At 43.7% G+C, this 18729-nt stretch overlaps 1 protein-coding gene across 1 annotated transcript in view; it reads left to right on the top strand.

The window, feature by feature from the left end:
• DEPTOR (DEP domain containing MTOR interacting protein) overlaps window positions 1-18729 on the top strand; it is a 77115-nt gene that overhangs the window by 45488 nt on the left and 12898 nt on the right. The window contains exons 6-9 of the mRNA XM_068158636.1: window positions 2462-2647; window positions 3293-3427; window positions 6519-6589; window positions 7342-7446. Coding sequence (XP_068014737.1) covers window positions 2462-2647; window positions 3293-3427; window positions 6519-6589; window positions 7342-7446 — 497 coding nt within the window. The remainder of the gene's footprint in view (window positions 1-2461; window positions 2648-3292; window positions 3428-6518; window positions 6590-7341; window positions 7447-18729) is intronic.

Genomic DNA, 18729 nt, shown 5'->3' with positions numbered 1-18729 from the left:
TCCAACCCAAACTTTTCTTTGCTTCTGTGGATCTCAGCAGCACACTGAATACGTAGGACTTGTGGTGTTACCTTCCAGGGAACTCTTCAAGATGTCATTATAAAAAGAAGGTTTTTTTTTTTGGTATTTTTATCTGGTTATTCTAGTAATGTGCTAAGATGTTGTTAGATACTCTGTCAGTGATCTTAGAATAAGACTGGTATCTGCAAACACCTACATCTCAGCTCTGTCTCTGATAGCAAGTCCTGTATGGATCTTGTGGATGTGTAATGGCATTGCATACTCTATGTACCCAAAATGAGGAGCACAGCAGCAGTGTGTGCCTGCAGTAATTGATGTGTCTGAACACAGTAACAAATTGGCTTGCAACGTTAAATTTGACTTAGCAAAGCCATTTTGCTCAGGGAGGATGAGTATGGCTGATTGGAGGAAACAACAGGTTCAGCACCAAAGTGAAGCAGAGAAAAGCCAAGTGGCATGGGCTTTTCTGAAGCTCTTCAACAGAAGCAGGTAGCAGGGGGCTTTTGTATAGGTGGTACTTGAAATGTCACCGTTTGTCTGACTGGCATGACCTTTCTGCTTTAATCATGAAGAAAAGGTAGAGGCTCAAAACTCTGCCTGTTTTGAAACCTCTAAGAAATGCCTTACAGCCTACACCACGCTGCAGGACTCTGGGGCAGATGGCTTGCACGGCAGCTCAGGCACAAGCATGTGCAGTTCAGAAAGCTCTTCTGTCCTCATCATTCCTTGTGTCCCAAAGGCAAAAGCCCATTTGAACAGATAGTGTCCTCTCTCTGCCAGTGGCCCAGGCAGAGAAGAGACATGCTTCTGTGCAAGATGCACATATGATCTGACCACATATGGCAGTTCTTTATCCATATGGAGGGCTGTGCCCAGGGGATCACATCTGGGACTGGCGTCTTCTTTATTCTCTGAATGACTTGGCATCCCTGGCATGAGTGAAGACCAAGGCAAAAAATCAGTGTCTGAAGTAGGGAGGCTGAAGCCAAGTGACTGAGTCATGTGCTCAAAGACTCAGCTGACATATATCATGCATGTATAACATATCTGTGTTGTTGTTTACACTTCACATATAAATATGTCAAACTCACCAGTTCTTGTGATTCAGTATTGGAAGAAATGCAATTTATAGCCCAGGTAAATTCAGAATCTAGATCTTCTGTGGAAAAGATAACTGTGGGAGATCATTTCTTTGGAATGTGATCACAGGAGGTAGGCAAAGCTGGAGAAAACACAGCCAAAACACATACTGCATCTATTTAAGACACTGCAGCACTAATGCAGGGAGTACTCCAGAGGGCTTTTCTGTGATCAGGCCCCGAGGGAGTCAGAGCCCTTTTGAGATCTGGCACAGAGCTCCCTCCAACTGCTGCATTTTTCACTACTACCAAGATGTGGCATCCATGGCAGCGAATACGCAGACATTATGGAGATGCTACAGCATGTGGGGTGGTTCAGCACCAGCAGCCTGGGATTTGCTCTCAATGTCAAAACAGGTTGTAATTAAGACTTCTCTTCATTATGTAAGAAATTATTTTTGGCTGAGTGCCTGTTCTGAAACCTTGCGTATCCGTGCGAAGCCGGGGAAGTGGCCTGCAGGAAGTGTCTGGGACACACTGTCTGTGATGAACAAGAGAAAGGAAATACATAGGTCTTGATTCATTGCTGCTCTGTAGCTCCAAACAAGGTAGTCAAGCCAGAGTTCCCAGAGTCTGCCCTACACTTAGGAGTTTGATGTGAAGAGCTAAGCCTGGTCCGTAGTGACCACCAGCAGCAAACGGCATACAGAGCAAGCATGCGTGGAGACAGATCATTATGTGACCTGTCATGGAAAGATAAGCATGTGCATTTCCACTTGACAGTACAAAGTGTTTGTCATTAGTGGAGGTAGTGGAAAAGATTCATCTCAGCAATGGCCACTCAAGTTCCTACTTTATTATTAGCACTACAAAAGCACTTATATTGAAGCTACCTATGTGAAGTGTGAAGCTAACCACATTCCTCCTTTTGCTGAGTCTGCAGAACTCTGGGTGCAGAAATGCTGGGTAGGGACTTTTTAGGGTGTTAGGTAGTGATAGGACTAGGGGGAATGGATCCAAGCTAGAGGAGGGTAGATTTAGATTAGACGTTAGAAAGTCCTTCACCTGGAAGGATGGTGAGACACTGGAATAGGTTGCCCAGGGAGGTGGTAGGAGCCCTATCCCTGGAGGGTTTTAAGGCCAGGCTCTGGCTCTGGGCAACTTGATCTAGTGGAAAGTGTCCCTGCCCGTGGCAGGGGCAGGGGGGGGGGGTGTTGGAATTAGATGATCATTGAGGTCCCTTCCAACCCTGACAGTTCTGTGATTCTTACACCAAGCTGTGTGGTGCACACCTTGTAGACAGGTGTGCTCTAATACTAATCCTACCAGGCATAGACTTCCTATCCATTTCTTTTTCCTAGTGTCCAACAAGCACCATTTTACGGACAGTGACTTGCTCTACCAGTGCAGAATGAATTTCCGGCGGCGGCGGCGATTAATGGAGCTGCTCACTGAGAAATCTCGCTTGATGCCAGAAAGCCATGACAGCCCCTTCTGCCTGCGCAAGCAGAACCATGACAACAGAAAACACACCAGTTTCCTCTCAGGTGAGTCATTAAGAATTCTGCTGTCTGTAACGTGACTCCATGGGGCGTCAAAAGATTGGTTTGGGGCAAGGGGTTTCAGTGTTTGTTTGAAAGACAAAAAAACAAAGATTTGGTATCATGTGCTCCTCTTTGTAGGGGTTGCCCATGCACTCAGTTTACCAAATCTCCAGCCCCCTAGGGTGATTTTGTCTCTGTAACAACAGCATTTCAGTTGCTGTTTCAGATGAAAATTTGACATCCATGAACAAAGAGAACTAGTTAAAATATCCCAAGCCTGAAGTAATTTGTCATATATTCTATACAGAATTTTTGAGAGGAGTTAAAATGAGGGGAAGAGATGCAGCAGTGTTTGCTGTACAGCAATAGCTGGTTAAGAACTTACAACATAAATGCAAAGGAAAACAAAAACTAGAAAAGCCTACATTGGAATGGCTCCTAGAAGACACTGCAGTGGAAGCAGTTCAGCCATTGTGTTAGTTACAATATTACACTCAGGCAGTGACTCTTCTAGCTATGTAGAACACACTAACCCTTTCCCAGTGCTGTAAGTGAAGGCATGGCTCAGTGCTTTTAAGGAAACCAGGGAAGTGTGTTTAATAATTGATGCCAATTCCCTTTCTCTCTGTGTGTTCCTTCTGTTTGTAGTGAGTCCCACCAAGGAGATAAAAATCGTGTCGGCAGTACGGAGAAGCAGCATGAGTAGCTGTGGCAGCAGCGGGTACTTCAGCAGCAGCCCAACACTCAGCAGCAGTCCACCCGTGCTCTGCAACCCCAAGTCTGGTGAGCATCAGTGTTGCTTACGATGCACAGGAGACAGGGAGCAGACACGTGCCAAGAAGGCGACATGAAGAATGCCTGGCATCGCACTGAAGTTTATCTTCCCAAGGACGCAGTAAAAATTCACAGTGTCACAGGTTTTGTAGGCCAGAGGAGACTATTATCATCCTCTAGCCTGATGTCCTGCTGAACACAAGCCAGACGCCTGCCTCCAATAATCTCTGCATCAAGCCCATAACTGTGGTTTGAACTGCAGTTTATCTCTTAGGAGGACCTGCAGTCAGAGGCCCAGATTTGTCTCTTCATTGCCAAATCTCCTCTGAGAGGCATTCCTCTGGTGCAAGTCAGAGGAGAGTTTAACTATCCAGTGGCTGCTATGAAATAATACAACTCAGAAAACAACAGCCTCTGTAAAAAGGGACAGCATTGTTTCAGTGTGTCTGGTACCATTTTAACGGTTTTTGTTTGTTTAGGTCTTACAGTGCTCTGTTTAGGAAGGCAAAAGCAGTGTTGAAGGTTATTTTCTATTTGAAAGGATATCCTATCTTACACCAGTTAAACACACCCATTCTTCCACAGTTCACTTAGAATTGTTTCTTACTGTACAACTGGGAAGGGGAAAACAGACCTGGATAAGTATTGTTTCAGCCTCCCTGTTTCCCTCAGAATCAGTGCTGAACATCAAAGCCCTTTGTGCTCATTATTATTTCAAATTTGCCGGGCCTCTGCCAGTGGTGTGGGGGGTGTTGTGCAGGGGAGAAGGCTTCAATGGCTATGTGTAAGCTTTACTATCAAAGGGTTGCTGGCATTTGAATTGTTTACTAGGGAGTGCCTCAAGCACTGTGTGAATCCTGTATAAAACATTGACAGTTGCCCCCCGGAGATGAGTGCATTTCATTCCTGCCGTGCAGAGCAGCCATCAGAAAGAGAGGCATAGTTACAGGGATATTTTCTTTCTCTTTCCTTTTAGTACATTTCTTTCCCTCTCCTTAGACTCTACTGGGAATTCAATATGAGGCATTAAGTTAAAATAATTTGAAGGACTCACTAGGATTGCATGTCCAAAAGCCAAATCCCCCTACATCAGACCTGCTGTCCAGCCTAGGGGAGTGCTCTCCATGCTGGTGGTCATTGCATCCTTGGAGTATGATACTGTGGGGCATTGGGCACCAACCTCCATTATATACAGTGGGTTTGTCTCTGTATGAAGACTGGCACAGTGTCATGTTTTGGCAGAGTAACCTCTCAGGTAGACTTCCCAGGAACACTCTGAAAGGTTTTGTATGGGGAGCTCTTTGGTCTCAATACTTCATTGATTACATCATGGAATATTTTCTGGGACAGATAAAGCAGCATTCATGCACTGTCCATAGCTGTGTGTGTTATCTGAAGTATGCTGACTATTCCATTCATTTATGGTTCTGATTACATATGAAGTGTCAACCCATGAGTAGTGAGAATGAGTTTACTTTATATTTATTACTATGATCTATTTTATGTGCAGATGATTACACAGCATTGGAAGGAAAAGGACAGGTGATGTTGCCCTTTCTTAAATTCTTTATTGTTTAAAATGAATTCTCTCTTAGGACTAGTTTTCAAACTGAATGGCTTTCACAGGCTCATGTTTGAGAGAAAACAGCAGTGGGCTTACAAACAGCCCTATTTTAAAGAATTATGCAATTAGCAGCAATGTAGAGTAATTTGTCCCATAGTGAAGTACACATCCTCTGACTGAGGTTAACAGGAGGCTGTCAGATGTAGATGTTATGGAAGAATTCTTAATCCTCTGCTCGACTGTAAGGTGATTTGGGGTTTTTCACTAAGTTTCCTGGTATCCAGACCCAGTGCATGTCTGTGATCTGTGTGCTGATAAACACAAGGCAGAGTTATAGTTACTGTCAGAGGACATCTCATGCAGGCAAACAGTTAAAAAACACCCAGGTCATGGCTTGACCAGTCATGTAGGAAAGCAGTCATCAGACAAAAAAAGTTCTGGAGATATAATGAAGGGAGGCATATAAGGGGTCCTGTGCAGTTGATTCACCTGATTCTGACATGTGGAATGATAATAATTATTGAGGGCTTTTTTTACATTGACCAGGCATGCTCTCAAAAGTGTCACTAAGTGACAGTTTGTCAAAATCCATGGGGAAACAAACAAACAAGAAAGATAGAGTTTCATATGTTAGAATTCTCCCTGCTCCCATGAATGCCATCAAGAAACTCATGAATGTCTTCAAATACCATCTGTGGGAAATTGTATCTTCCACCTGTGACTGAAAAGGCAGACATCATCAAAATTATTTATCACTAAAAGACAAGCAGCTGTGATTTTGGAGGTGAAACAGGCAAACCTGCAGAACCACATATGTCTTTCCATTGTTCTCCATTGTGTGAAGCATTTACAGACAGATAAATAATAGCACACAGACTGGTGTCCATTTGATTTGGCAGAACTGTGTATTCACTTTGTTTTTTCCAGGGGAAAATTACCCCAAAGCATAGCAAGGCAATGGAGAATCACCTACAGAAACTCACTGGTATTTCCTTTCATGTAAAAGCCCAGCCAGCTCTTGGTTACTGAAGTTGTCCCTGGATTAAATGGGATTCAATGTCTGTGCCTACAATTTCCAAATCACTTTGTTGGGATGATTCCTTACTCAAGCAGAATTTTGTTCTTAATTCTGTGATTCAAACCCGACTCCCATGAAATGCAGAGAGCACCCAACATGCACAGAACCAGCCAGGAGGAAAAGCTGCTCTGTGTCAGGGAGGTTGGTCACTCTTTTCAACACTGGACAATGGAACCTCCACTTCTGGTGTTTGTGATAGTGTTTAATGGACCTCGATTGCAGACACCAAAGTAGGTTGGCTAAAGACCCTGATTTTTCCAAAGCTCTCAACATTTGTACTCACAGCTATTCTGCTGTCTTCTCTTTGCTTCATTTAGTACTTTGAAGCACGTCTGCAAGAACTGAAGGACTGTGTGGGAAGTGGGACCTAAAAGATGTGTATCAAAACTGTATCTTATTTCTTAGGAGAAACTCCAGGGGAGTGTTTATATTGAATATTCACTTTGGTATCTCCACAGTATTAAAGAGACCTGTGACTGCTGATGAGCTCTTGATGCCTGGAGCCCCATACGTAAGGAAAACTTTTACGGTATGTCTCCAGTGTTTTTCTTTCTTTCCTGCATTGTTGTATTCATAAAGTAAACAGACATTTTCTGATGGGATAATTAGAGCTTATTTGCATTTGCTAATCTATGGACTTTAAAATCCCACACTGTTATCAGTACTTCCACACATTTTGGGTCTGATTCTGCGTTTGTTTATCCTGTCTTTATGCCAGCGTAGTACTGCTGATTTAAATGGAGTGTAAAATTACATAAAGCTAGTAACATTTGTATTACAGGAGCTCATCTATGCCTTGAACTCCTGGTAATACTTGCTCTGCAGAAGTGGGTTACCCACCCAAACTGAAGGTTTCTGCCTAGGTTTTTCTTGACTCTGATGGGTCAGAGATTTTGATTCATCAGACCCTTAATGGGAAGATCGTGAGTTCAAGCCTGCAGTGGGCAGTAGTGTCCTCCCTACTCTCGTCATGAGGTCTGTGGTGACAGGTTGGACTCGATGATCTTTGAGGTCTCTTCCAACCATAGTGATACTGAATACTGAATATTCACTATTAGAGAAAGCCTTTTTTGAATCTAGTCACTTTTGACTTCAACAGAAAATATTTATGAAAACCAAGAAGAATGACTTGAACAGAGCCTTTCCTGTAAGTGATACAGCAACCTGCACACAATGTCCTTTACTACGTGTTGGATATACATCCTGAACTATTTAAATGTTAACCCCTTGGATTTCATGGAGCTGCTCAAAGGTGATCAAGGCAATTTTTTCTCTTTGCAGATTGTTGGTGATGCAGTGGGCTGGGGCTTTGTGGTGCGAGGGAGCAAGCCCTGCCACATCCAGGCTGTGGACCCCAGCGGGCCAGCAGCTGCAGCTGGGATGAAGGTAGGTTTTCAAAACAGGATGATCTAGCAGGGGTATTTGTGCTGTTCCTTGGAGGTCTTGGGTTGCCTGTACTTGAGGAGAGAGAGGTCCTTTTGTTTCCAGGTTTGAGTATCTTTGTCTCATTTTCAGGTGGTTGGCACAGTGAGTTGTTGGGGGGGTTTATTGTTAGACTGTTTTTGGTGATGGTGGCATTTTGGAGTTTTTATGGGTTGTTGTCACCATTTTGCAGTTCTGCACAAAAAACCCAAACAGCTTTCCTCTTTACTTTGGAATTTATGTGGTTGCTTGTATGCAGCTTCTGGGCTTATGTCTATGTAGAAAGAGGCAACGTCAGACATACCCACTGAAAGTGAAGCTAGCATAACCCATTGTTCACTGTAAAGCAGTAAGGTTCAAGACATTTTGGAAAGAGGAATGTAATGATACTTTCATATATCCTAAAGAGCTGAAATAGTTTCATGTGTGATTTAGGAATGAATAAATACAAATTCCATGCCAAGGCTTTTGTACTGCTAATGCAGAGCCCATTGACTTACCTGCAGATTTGGATCACATCCTGCATGTATCTGAATTAATCACTGTCTTGTACAGGGGTAAAAATAGAAGCAAAGCATTATGCCAAATACAGATAAAAGCAAGAAAAGGAAACTAGCTGGTACACCTGCTCCAATGGCCAGGCTGGGCCAGGCACACAGCAGAAATTATCAGTTTATGTCATGTTTTATTTTATGGTAACAACACAGCTGAAGGTTTCAGATGTACTCCGCATGTGGCCCAGTTCTCCTGCCTTCTAACTTGTCTCCTTTTCCGTGGTGGTTTTGGGGGATGGGATTTCAACCCACCACATTTTCCTATCACAGTCACCCCAGCTGTCTCTCACCCATATATTCATGCTTACCAGGCTGGAGGGACAGAAGATGCTACCACAATCCCAGGCATGCACATTGTGCCCATTGCATGGTGCCAGACCTGCCATGGCACTCTCCTTAGCAGCTGCACTCAGGGCTTTCTTCTCCTCAACTGCTGGGTTTTTTATAAATGAAACCTGCAAGAACATACTGTCTTGGAAACATTTACTTTTTTTTTTTGAGTGTGGGCAGGCAAAAAAACCCCTGGGAGAGGGAATGGCAGCTGCAGAGCCTGTTGGTGCATGCAGCACCCTGACACATCCTGCTGGCAAACAGCTTGAGTCCTGAGGGAGCTGGAATTTTTTATGTGTTTTATACAATACCTAAAGATAATACACAGCTACATTTTTTTTTTAATATGAAGAGTATCATTTTCAAATAGTGATTCTGCCTAAAATTTAAAGCCATTAAATTTAAAAACAATGAATTTATTCATGGGTATCTTGTAGATCCTGAACGTGGGAGTCTAGTATTTCATAGCATCTTTAAGTCTCTTAGTATAGCAGCTAGCATTAAAGTAGATCTGTTCTGAAGCTTGACTTGTGAAAATAACACTGCTGTTACATTTATAATCTTAGAGATTTCGCTTCTGCACTCAGCAGCTTAGTGCTGAATGTAGTGGGGCTTTGGTTTGTTTTTACTTTTGGCTTCATGCTGGCAGCCTGTGTGACTGCACACTAGGACGTTTCAGTTAAGCTGGGTTCTTTCATATTTCACCTCTGAAACTGGTTTTATGTACCAAATTATGTCCCCATCCTTCTCGTTCACCATGTGTTCATATACACTGATGAGGTTCCAGACCTTTACCTGAACCATTTGAGGCCTAAGTGTCCAGTTCTGGGCCCCTCATTTTAAGAAGGACATTGAGACTCTTGAACGTGTCCAGAGAAGGGCAACAAAGCTGGGGAGGGGTTTGGAGCACAAGCCCTATGAGGAGAGGCTGAGGGAGCTGGGGTTGCTTAGCCTGGAGAAGAGGAGGCTCAGGGCAGACCTTCTTGCTCTCTCCAACTCCCTGAAGGGAGGTTGTAGCCAGGTGGGGGTTGGTCTGTTCTCCCAGGCAACCAGCACCAGAACAAGAGGACACAGTCTCAAACTGCACCAGGGGAAGTTTAGGCTTGAGGTGAGGAGAAAGTTCTTCACAGAGAGAGCCATTGGAATGTGCTGCCCAGGGAGGTGGTGCAGTCACCATCCCTGGAGGTGTTCAAGAGGGGATTGGACGTGGCACTTGGTGCCGTGGTTTAGTAGCCATGAGGTGTTGGGTGACAGGTTTGTCTTGATGATCTTTGAGGTCTTTTCCAACCTTATTGATTCCGTGATTCTAAGAACGTAAAATAGTCCACAAAAACAGGGAAGCAAACAGCATTGTAGACGGTAAAATTGGGAGATACTGCCTTGAATTTGCATAAAGGACAGAACTGATTGTTTGCAAAGGTGCTATCCTTGTATAAAATTGCTTTTCAGAGCAGAATTTCACACAAACCATTAGGACCATATGTTAGAGGCATCCCTGTCTAGACACTAAAGTTGTTGCCCCATTTTCTGAAACACTGACTAGCTTTAGCCCTTGGTGAAGCAATGCCAGTTTTCTTTGGAAGTCAGGGGTTTTGCTGAGGTGTTCCCATGACAATAGGTATGTAAATTACAGTGCAGGATTTGACATTTTAAAAAATCTATGCCACTTAATCCATCTGCTTCCAGAACTCTTCAATCTGGCACATTTGAAAGAATCAGATGACAGGCTTTAGATGACAGTTCCTTGAAAATAAATCTTCCTCTGTGTGGAAGCAGCAGGAGGGGCACTTTGAAAATAGACTGTTGGGCCCAGTAACTTCTGGTGGGTTGGTGCAAGAGGCTTTTGTCTGCTGGTGTTGCTTTGAGCACTACACCAGAGAAGCGCTAACTAGGAAAGCTGGCGATGATGAAAAGGGCAAGAATTTGAAGAAGAGCCAAGACTCGGCGTTGCAGTTTGTAGAAAAGTTCTTGGCAGTAGCACCAGGGTTTTTCCTGCTAAGGAGATCTATCCAGTGTAATCATTTTTGGAAGTGTCTTTATGTGCAGAGCTTGTGATTTTGCACTTCTCCCCCTTGGAGAGCACTGTATTCCTGTCTCTGCATTACACTGGGCAAGTTGCTGGAGAACTGCTGCCTACAGTCTCATTGTGCACTTAAAACTCTGCCATCTATTATATAAAGCAGCAAACATTACAGGCTCAACCTACCTGAAGCACTGTGGTGGCTTGCTTTGAGTTTGGCATTGGCTGGACTCCTGGCCTGCTCCAAAGGACTGTGAATTGCAGTTTGGGTAGAAATCTCAATGAGCATGGAGCAGATCTCCGACCACACACAGGGGCTGTATGATGGACGCAGTACTGGATGGCTGGGACACACAGGTCTCTGCCACACATGTGCCTTTGCAGGGCAGCACTTCCTGTCTCCTTATACATCCCATCCTCTTCTAAGGGAATATTCAGTTTAAGAAAATGCCTACTTAGTGTGGTCTGCTGAAGAGGTGTGAGAGTGTTGTGTTTTTTGGCTTTAAGTCATGATAGTTCTGGGGCTGATAAATAGGATCACCATTTATAACCTGAGGTTTCAAGTATGAAGCTGAGCAACTCATTTAATAAAGATCTTGTCTATTAGCTTGATTAAAGTATTTTTGGAGCTGCTCTGTTGAAGTGTGTTGCCTGTGAGAGTGCTGTGAAGAGCATGGTTGCTGTGAGCGGATTAAGGAGCAGGAGCTGGAGGCAATGCAGGGCTGTGAAAGGAGGCAGTGTTGCCGTATGTCCTTCTGAGTTATTTGCAGCTCTGTTTTGCTGTCTGCTGTCGTCAGCAGTAGAAGACAGGAACAGCAGGATTTTGAAGTTCCTGGGTTGCTCTGGTGTTCATGATTGACTGGCTGCAAAATATGGGTCTTGTCTGTGGACAGAAATGCTAAATATTGGCAGTTGTCAGGAAAGCTACTTTCCCCCTTTGTTCCACGTTTTATTCTGTAAGTTAATTTCTGGTTGTTAAGTATTCTTTGAGATGTTATACAACTTGGCTTCAAAAGACTGACTTAAATGATGCATCACATGTTGTTATTTAGTGTTATGTCACTGCAACAGATTGTGACAAAGCGAGCAGACCTAGCTTATTGTGAGGCTTATGAAAGAGAGAAACTAATCAATCATTTTGCTGATTACCTGTCCTTCGCTTCAGGTGGAGAAATCAGTGCCCAGCTCTAACCTTTGACTAATCCTAAAGTGTATCTCATTCCTTAAGTTGATTTTGAACAAATTACTATTTATAGGTGTTACTTAAGATCCTTGTATCATACAAATTTTCAATGGCCACTCAAGCTTTGTTATCATGTCCTAGTCCTTCATTCTGTTTAGTAGGAGGGAGTTTAGGGGACCACATAAGGTCACTGGTAACAGCCACTTCTGCATCAAGCTCTGCTTGAGGAGTACAATGTATGTAGCCAGGACTGTTGCAGTGGGGTTCTGCTTTCCATCTGATCTTTAGAAGCTGCCATGGGAAGGAGGTCAACCTCATAAATTTTTTGCCTGTGCTGTCATCTTCTGCATTCATAAATGATTATTTCAGGTCCAGGTTCTCAAATTATTTCACCAGCTGAGTAAGAGCCAAATCTCAAGTGTAATTGAGTAACTACTATCTCATGGAGCAGATTGCTGTCAGGTTCATCAAGGTCATCAAGCTCAGTCTCCCTGCAATAAGAGAAATGTAGGTAGAATCTGACTAGTCCAAAGAGTTAAATACTACCACAATAGCAAAATACTACAGGCTTGTTACATATAGGACTAAAAGCTACGCATTATAAGGTGCCAAGATGGGGGAAAATCAACCCAAACCCATGTGCTGTCAGAGCAATTGCCAAGGCCTTAGATTTCTGCAAAGGGAAGAGATTCTTGGGAGGTCGAACATACTCCATGCGGCAGAGAAACACAAGTCCCGTTCCATGGTGCCTGCTAATCTGACCTCAAACCTGGTGATTGCTTAACTGTTTGACAAGTCAGATCATAGAATTACAGCACTGTTTTGGCTGGAAAAGGCCTCTTAAGATCATTAGGACCAGCCATTGACTTAACACCACCATGGCCATTAAACCATGACCCAAAATGCCACGCCCACACATTTCTTGAACATCTCCAGGGACAGTGATTCTACCACCTCCCTGGGGAAAAATAACCCTGCCTGAAAATGGAAAATAAAGGAAAAGCAAGGAAGGAAGGAAGGAAAGGAAGGAAGGAAAGGAAGGAAGGAAGGAAAGGAAGGAAGGAAAGGAAGGAAGGAAGGAAGGAAGGAAGGAAGGAAGGAAGGAAGGAAGGAAGGAAGGAAGGAAGGAAGGAAGGAAGGAAGGAAGGAAGGAAGGAAGGAAGGAAGGAAGGAAGGAAGGAAGGAAGGAAGGAAGGAAGGAAGGAAAGGAAGGAAGGAAAGGAAGGAAGGAAAGGAAGGAAGGAAAGGAAGGAAGGAAGGAAGGAAGGAAGGAAGGAAGGAAGGAAGGAAGGAAGGAAGGAAGGAAGGAAGGAAGGAAGGAAGGAAGGAAGGAAGGAAGGAAGGAAGGAAGGAAGGAAGGAAAGGAAGGAAAGGAAGGAAGGAAGGAAAGGAAGGAAGGAAGGAAGGAAGGAAGGAAGGAAGGGAGGGAGGGAGGGATGGGAGGGAGGGATGGGAGGAAGGAAGGGTTGTTCCCCTATGAAAAAATATCTCATTTATGTCTGTGGCAAATCTCCAATGTTTGATAGGATAGAGGGAAAAGCAGAGAAGCTTGGACCACATGTGTGAGAAACTTCTTTGTAACTCCTACAGGCAGCCTAAAGGGACTCCAACCCTTTAAAATACTGATGCTTCAGTGGTAATTGAAGATATCTGAAGGGTACTTTCACTATTTCAGGTGACTGAGCTTTAAATGAGGAGGTGAAGAAGCTTTGAATAAATACTTACACTGTGCACTAGCATATGGTGTTGTTGAAGCAGATGCAATTCAATCTTAGAATTGTTATCTCATACCTACATTTCACTGGTTGTATAAAAGCATAAATTGCACAAGTTGCCATCTGCTTTCAATTAGGGCATGAAAACACTGAGGCAGGTTGGTGTTTTCCTTTAGCTGTGTTATCAGCTCACTGCTGCATTTGGTAATCACATTAGAGTGAATTCAGAAGGAATGTATTTGGTGATGTGAACACTCAAAAAAAAGTTGCTGATGAACTGCCTTTGTAGCTTGTCCATAAATAGAGAAGCAGTAGAGTTAAGTGTGCATGGCACTGTGTGTGATGAATGCCTCTACTGTAGGGCTTGGATATAAATGGCTATCTGTTCCAAACATGTCTCTTCATGTGAATGCCTACTTTTCTGTTAGTATTTAGTTATAAACTATCGTATAAAGACCCATTTTCTTTCACAGACATGTGAAAACTGTAATCAAGCACCTGTGACTTCAGCAAAATTTCATGTTAAGGAAACCAGATTTGATATTTTGCTATAAAATCAAAGCTTGTTTTGCAAAAACAGAGAAAATTCAAAGAAGTTTTAGTTGTGGCTTTCACTTTATGCAGCTGTAACCAGAACCTCAGATTTTATGTGCAAGTGAAGAACCTGAAAGGAGGTTGTAGACAGGTGGGGGTTGGTCTCTTCTCCCAAGCAACTAGTGGCAGAACAAGAGAACACAGTCTCTGGCTGCACTGGGGGAAGATTAGACTCGAGGTGAGGAGAAAGTTCATCACAGAGAGAGTTGTTAGCCATTGCAGTGGGCTGCCCAGGGAGGTGGTGGAGTCCCTGTCCCTGGAGGTGTTCCAAAAAAAGGATTGGACATGGCACTTGAAGCCATGGTTTACTTGTCATGAGGTGTTAGGTGTTAGGTAATAAGTTGGACTTCAAGATCTCTGAGGTCTTTTCCAGCCTGGTTGATTCTGTGCTTCTACCCACTGCAGAAATTGGCGAGTTGAATAGGATAGCCTAATATTAGCCTTGAACATCTTGTCAGTCATGTTCAAGAAGAGCACATTGTCACATTAGGATGTGTTAACAGTTTGGATGTGTTTGTTTGTTTGTTTGTTTGGGTTTTGTTTATTTAATCTTTAGTAGAAATCTTTCTAAAAGACTCTAAAGGGAAATTTAAGGTGGCAGTGTTAGCAGCATGATGATTCAACTGAAGCTGAGATTAAATATTTGTGAATGTGAAAATGATCATTTCTGCTGTTGACATGGAAAATGGATTGTTGATTGTTCTTGACAATTGTTTAACAGCAGGTACAACATTCACCAGGGTTTCCCAGTCCATGCATGAATCTCTGTCTGGGTGTTCCTACACTCTGCCTGCCTTCTGGTTTTGGTCTGTGGTCATCATTTGCTCAAGGACTGTGCTGATGAGCTGTAATGATGCCTGTGTAACTTTCCCAGAGCTTACATATCCTGTGGGTGTGTTTAATTAACCTCAGCTGAGTAGTTCCCAACATTTTTGGGCTGAGCCCTGATACACTTTATCAACTGGTTTGACCTACCTTAAACCCCTGTTATTCTATACTGGGACTGCCAGAATAGAATAGAATAGAATAGAGTAGAATAGAGTAGAATAGAGTAGAATAGAATAGATCAGGTTGGGAGAGACCTTCAAGATCATCGTGACCAACCCATCAACCAGTCCAACCCATCTAATCAACTAACCCATGGCACCAAGCACCCCATCAAGTCTCCTCCTGAACACCTCCAGTGATGATGACTCCACCACCTCCCTGGGCAGCCCATTCCAATGGGCAATCACTCTCTCTGTATAGAACTTCTTCCTAACCTCCAGCCTAAACCTCCCCTGGTGCAGCCTGAGACTGTGTCCTCTTGTTCTGGTGCTGGCTGCCTGGGAGAACAGACCAACATCCTACTGTCCACAACCTCCCTACAGGTAGTTGTAGAGAGCAATAAGGTCACCCCTGAGTCTCCTCCTCCCCAGGCTAAGCAACCCCAGCTCTCTCAGCCTCTCCTCATAGGGCTTGTGTTCCGAACCCCTCACCAACTTTGTTGCCCTTCTCTGGACTCGTTCCAGCAAGTCAATCTCCTTCCTAAACTGAGGGGCCCAGAACTGGACAGGCTCCACTGATTTCAAACTTCAGTTTCAACAAATGTCCTCCTTCTAAGCTATCCTCCTTCCCATTTTGATGAGAGATTTGTATTTATATTAACTCCAAATACTTTGTGGCATACCACCCTGTCATCTCTGCCTTGGTTGTAACTGCTGTGGAGATAGAGACTTCATTTCCACTGATACCATATTCCAGTCTCTGCTAATCATTATTAAAAATTTTCTCTCTTGTGCTTGTTTTAATAACTCATCAGACTCTTAGGTGTGACATTCTGGTTCTTCTAAAACCATGAGAAAGCTTCTGTCATCTCAGACAGGTCAGAATTTCATCCGACATTTCTGCTTCCTTTGGTGCCTCTCCATTTCTGCTTACTTCCTTGGTTTCCCTTTCCTCTTTCACCATAGACTTGTTTAAGGGTCAGTTTGTTTTGAAGACATCTCTTCTGAGGCCACAGTACTTCTGTTGCTATTTTGTATGGTTAGGTGAACTCCATCCTTGTGCAGATGGCCTCGAATGCACAGATATCGCCAAGCAGATGAGGCGTGGGACTGCACTCATTTCAATGGACCATGGGCTCCTGGTTTTCTGAGTCAGTGGGCATAAAATCACCCAAAAAAACCCCAGCCAGCTTTATACTGGACTAGAGACTAGGTGCTTGCTCTTGGTGTGAAGTCAGCCTCCTGAAGTATAGAAAATATGGGATAGATCCACTCCATGCAGACAGGCAGCATGGTGCTCAGACTCACTCCAGCAAAAAAAACAAACCCAGAGTGAAATTCATTTTCTGATTTTCAGTCCTGGTTTTGGACAAGACCCATATTAGGCATCATACAGAAGAAATTAAGGCAGTGGCAATTCCTTCATAAAATACAGTATCATAGTATCAGTCAGGGTTGGAAGGGACCACAAGGATCATCTAGTTCCAACCCCCCTGCCATGGGCAGGGACACCCCACACTAGATCAGCCTGGACAGAGCCTTGTCCAGCCTGGTCTTAAACACCTCCAGGGATGGGGCCTCGACCACCTCCCTGGACAACCCATTCCAGGGCTTCACCACTCTCATGGTGAAGAACTTCCTCCTCACATCCAGCCTGAATCTCCCCTCCTCCAGCTTCATTCCATTCCCCCTAGTCCTATCACTACCTGAGATCCTGAGCAGTCCCTCCCCACCCTTCCTGTAGGCCCCCTTCAGATTGTGAAAGGTCACAATGAGGTCACCTCGGAGCCTTCTCTTCTGCAGACTGAACAGCCCCAACTCCTTCAGTCTGTCCTCATAGGAGAGGTGCTCCAGCCCTCTAATCATCCTCGTGGGCCTTCTCTGGACACGTTCCAACACCTCCATATCCCTCTTGTAATAGGGGCTCCAGAACTGGATGCAGTTATGTTATGTTAGTTTGTTGAGTATGTTATGTTATGTTATGAGTATGTTATGTTATGTTATATTAGTTATGTTAGTTTGTTGAGTATAAATTTCACTTTTAACAGTGACTTTCCTTTTTCTCCTCCCCTGAACTTCGAGGATAGAGGTTTAGCAAGGTTTTACTTGCTTATCCCAGACCTGATTTTTTGCCTGCAGAGCAGTATTACATTTCCAATAACTCTGATATTTTTATAAAGACTCTTTTAACAGAGAGGGAGTTTTACTGGGCAATAAAATGACTTTTTTCATTTTCTTTACTGAAGCCTTATGCAAATACAGAAAGTTTCATAATACCTCAGAGCTGGGTTCTTTCTGAATTGACAGCACTAAAATTCAACTTGTTTTTAGGCCAGTCACCTAAAGTGCTGTTGGGCAACAAGCCGCTGACTACACTGGTGTCTGTACAATGTCTTCTGCTCACCAATAGCAAATACAGTTCGGGGGGGGGGTGGGAAGTACTGTCTGCAGGTTCTTAACTGGAGATGAGTGTATTTTTTTAAATGCAGCAGCCCCATTATTTGAATAAAAAGTGGGTGTAAAAGTTCTTTGCAAACGCTGTTTTATGGCAGGATAACCCAGAGAGCTGAACACCCTGCATCTATGAAAGTGCTTTCTTGATTGTTTCTTAACAGCTGTAGCCATTCAGAAGGAGAGAAAGCAGTCTTGGTTTCAGCTGCACTGTAAGACAGGGCTGTGCTTGTGTTTTGATAGAGCTTCCAAATTCCAGCATGGAGATTTAGTGCCAGCTAGAACAGCTGGGACCTTCCCCTTGCTCAAGTTTTGTTAGGCTCTTGCAGGTCACTCGTAGGCAGTCCAGGCTCTCTTACAAGAAGGCTGTCATCTGAAAACTTACCTGGCTGAAATCTTAAAAAGAGTATCCTAAGAATCTGTTTTAAAAGACACAGTATTAGAGACCAGTACAATAAAACACTGGCATTTTGAACAGCTTTTGCTGTCAGTTGAACATGAAAAACATTCTGTATTATTAGGTTTGCAATATCCATTTCACTTGATGCCTTGAAGGGGTCCTCAGACGCTGCTGCATTTACAGCATTGTGGTTATGGCAGCTCTCCACTCCAAGCACTTCGGGGATGCTGCTGCTCCCCAGCTGCCTGCTCTGCAGACCCTTCCCACCACTTCTCCATGTTTTGCCTTGTTGCAGCTCAAGACACAAGCTGGTGTCCTTCCATAATACAAGCAGATGATTTGCGACACACGCTGCGCTAAAGCCAAGGCTGTGTTTAGCTAGTCAAACACATGGAGAAACAATTGCACTGTTGTCTGTGCAAACAGAGAGCAGCTGTTTGTCTCAAACGGCGCAGACTGTTCCTGCTCATTAGTCTTGATACCGGGAGGGTGCTGAGGGTTCCCTACCCAGATCTGACTGCCCTTGTAACTCTCTTGTTTGAGCTGGTTCAGGGACTGATTTTAACTAATATTGTCAACTCTAGTTTAGATATCGACAGACCAGGAAACAAAACAAAACACAACACTAAAAGGTGAAGCCCAGCATAAACAGACATTATTTCTAAGCTAAGACTCTGTGTTCTTCTGTTTCTGAGGCAGTATTTCACCCAGAGCCACCTTTGGCCATTTGAGTTACTTAACATTTTCAGAGCTGTCCTGCGGTAGGTATCAAACTGTAGTGTACAATAAAAACTCTTATGAAGCTAAGCATGCAGTTGCTGATTTGCTTTCCTGACATGTCCCAGCTCAGTTCAGCTTTACCTGTGGGTATTTCTCACTGGGACTCAGTTTAGTCAGTCATTTTACACACCAATTCCCAATTAGGGTCATGAGAAGCAGTGACCTATATTTCCCTGCTCTGTATTTATGGAAGGTTTGCTTTCAGAGTATTAGGTCCATATGTTATTACCCTCC

This window comes from Melanerpes formicivorus, unplaced genomic scaffold, assembly GCF_026170545.1.
Source record: "Melanerpes formicivorus ecotype bairdi unplaced genomic scaffold, bMelFor1.0.p_v2 SCAF_40, whole genome shotgun sequence".
Lineage (NCBI taxonomy): Eukaryota > Metazoa > Chordata > Aves > Piciformes > Picidae > Melanerpes > Melanerpes formicivorus.
The sequence above is the reverse complement of the archived record's forward strand: the minus strand, read 5'-3'. Positions and strand labels throughout refer to the sequence as shown.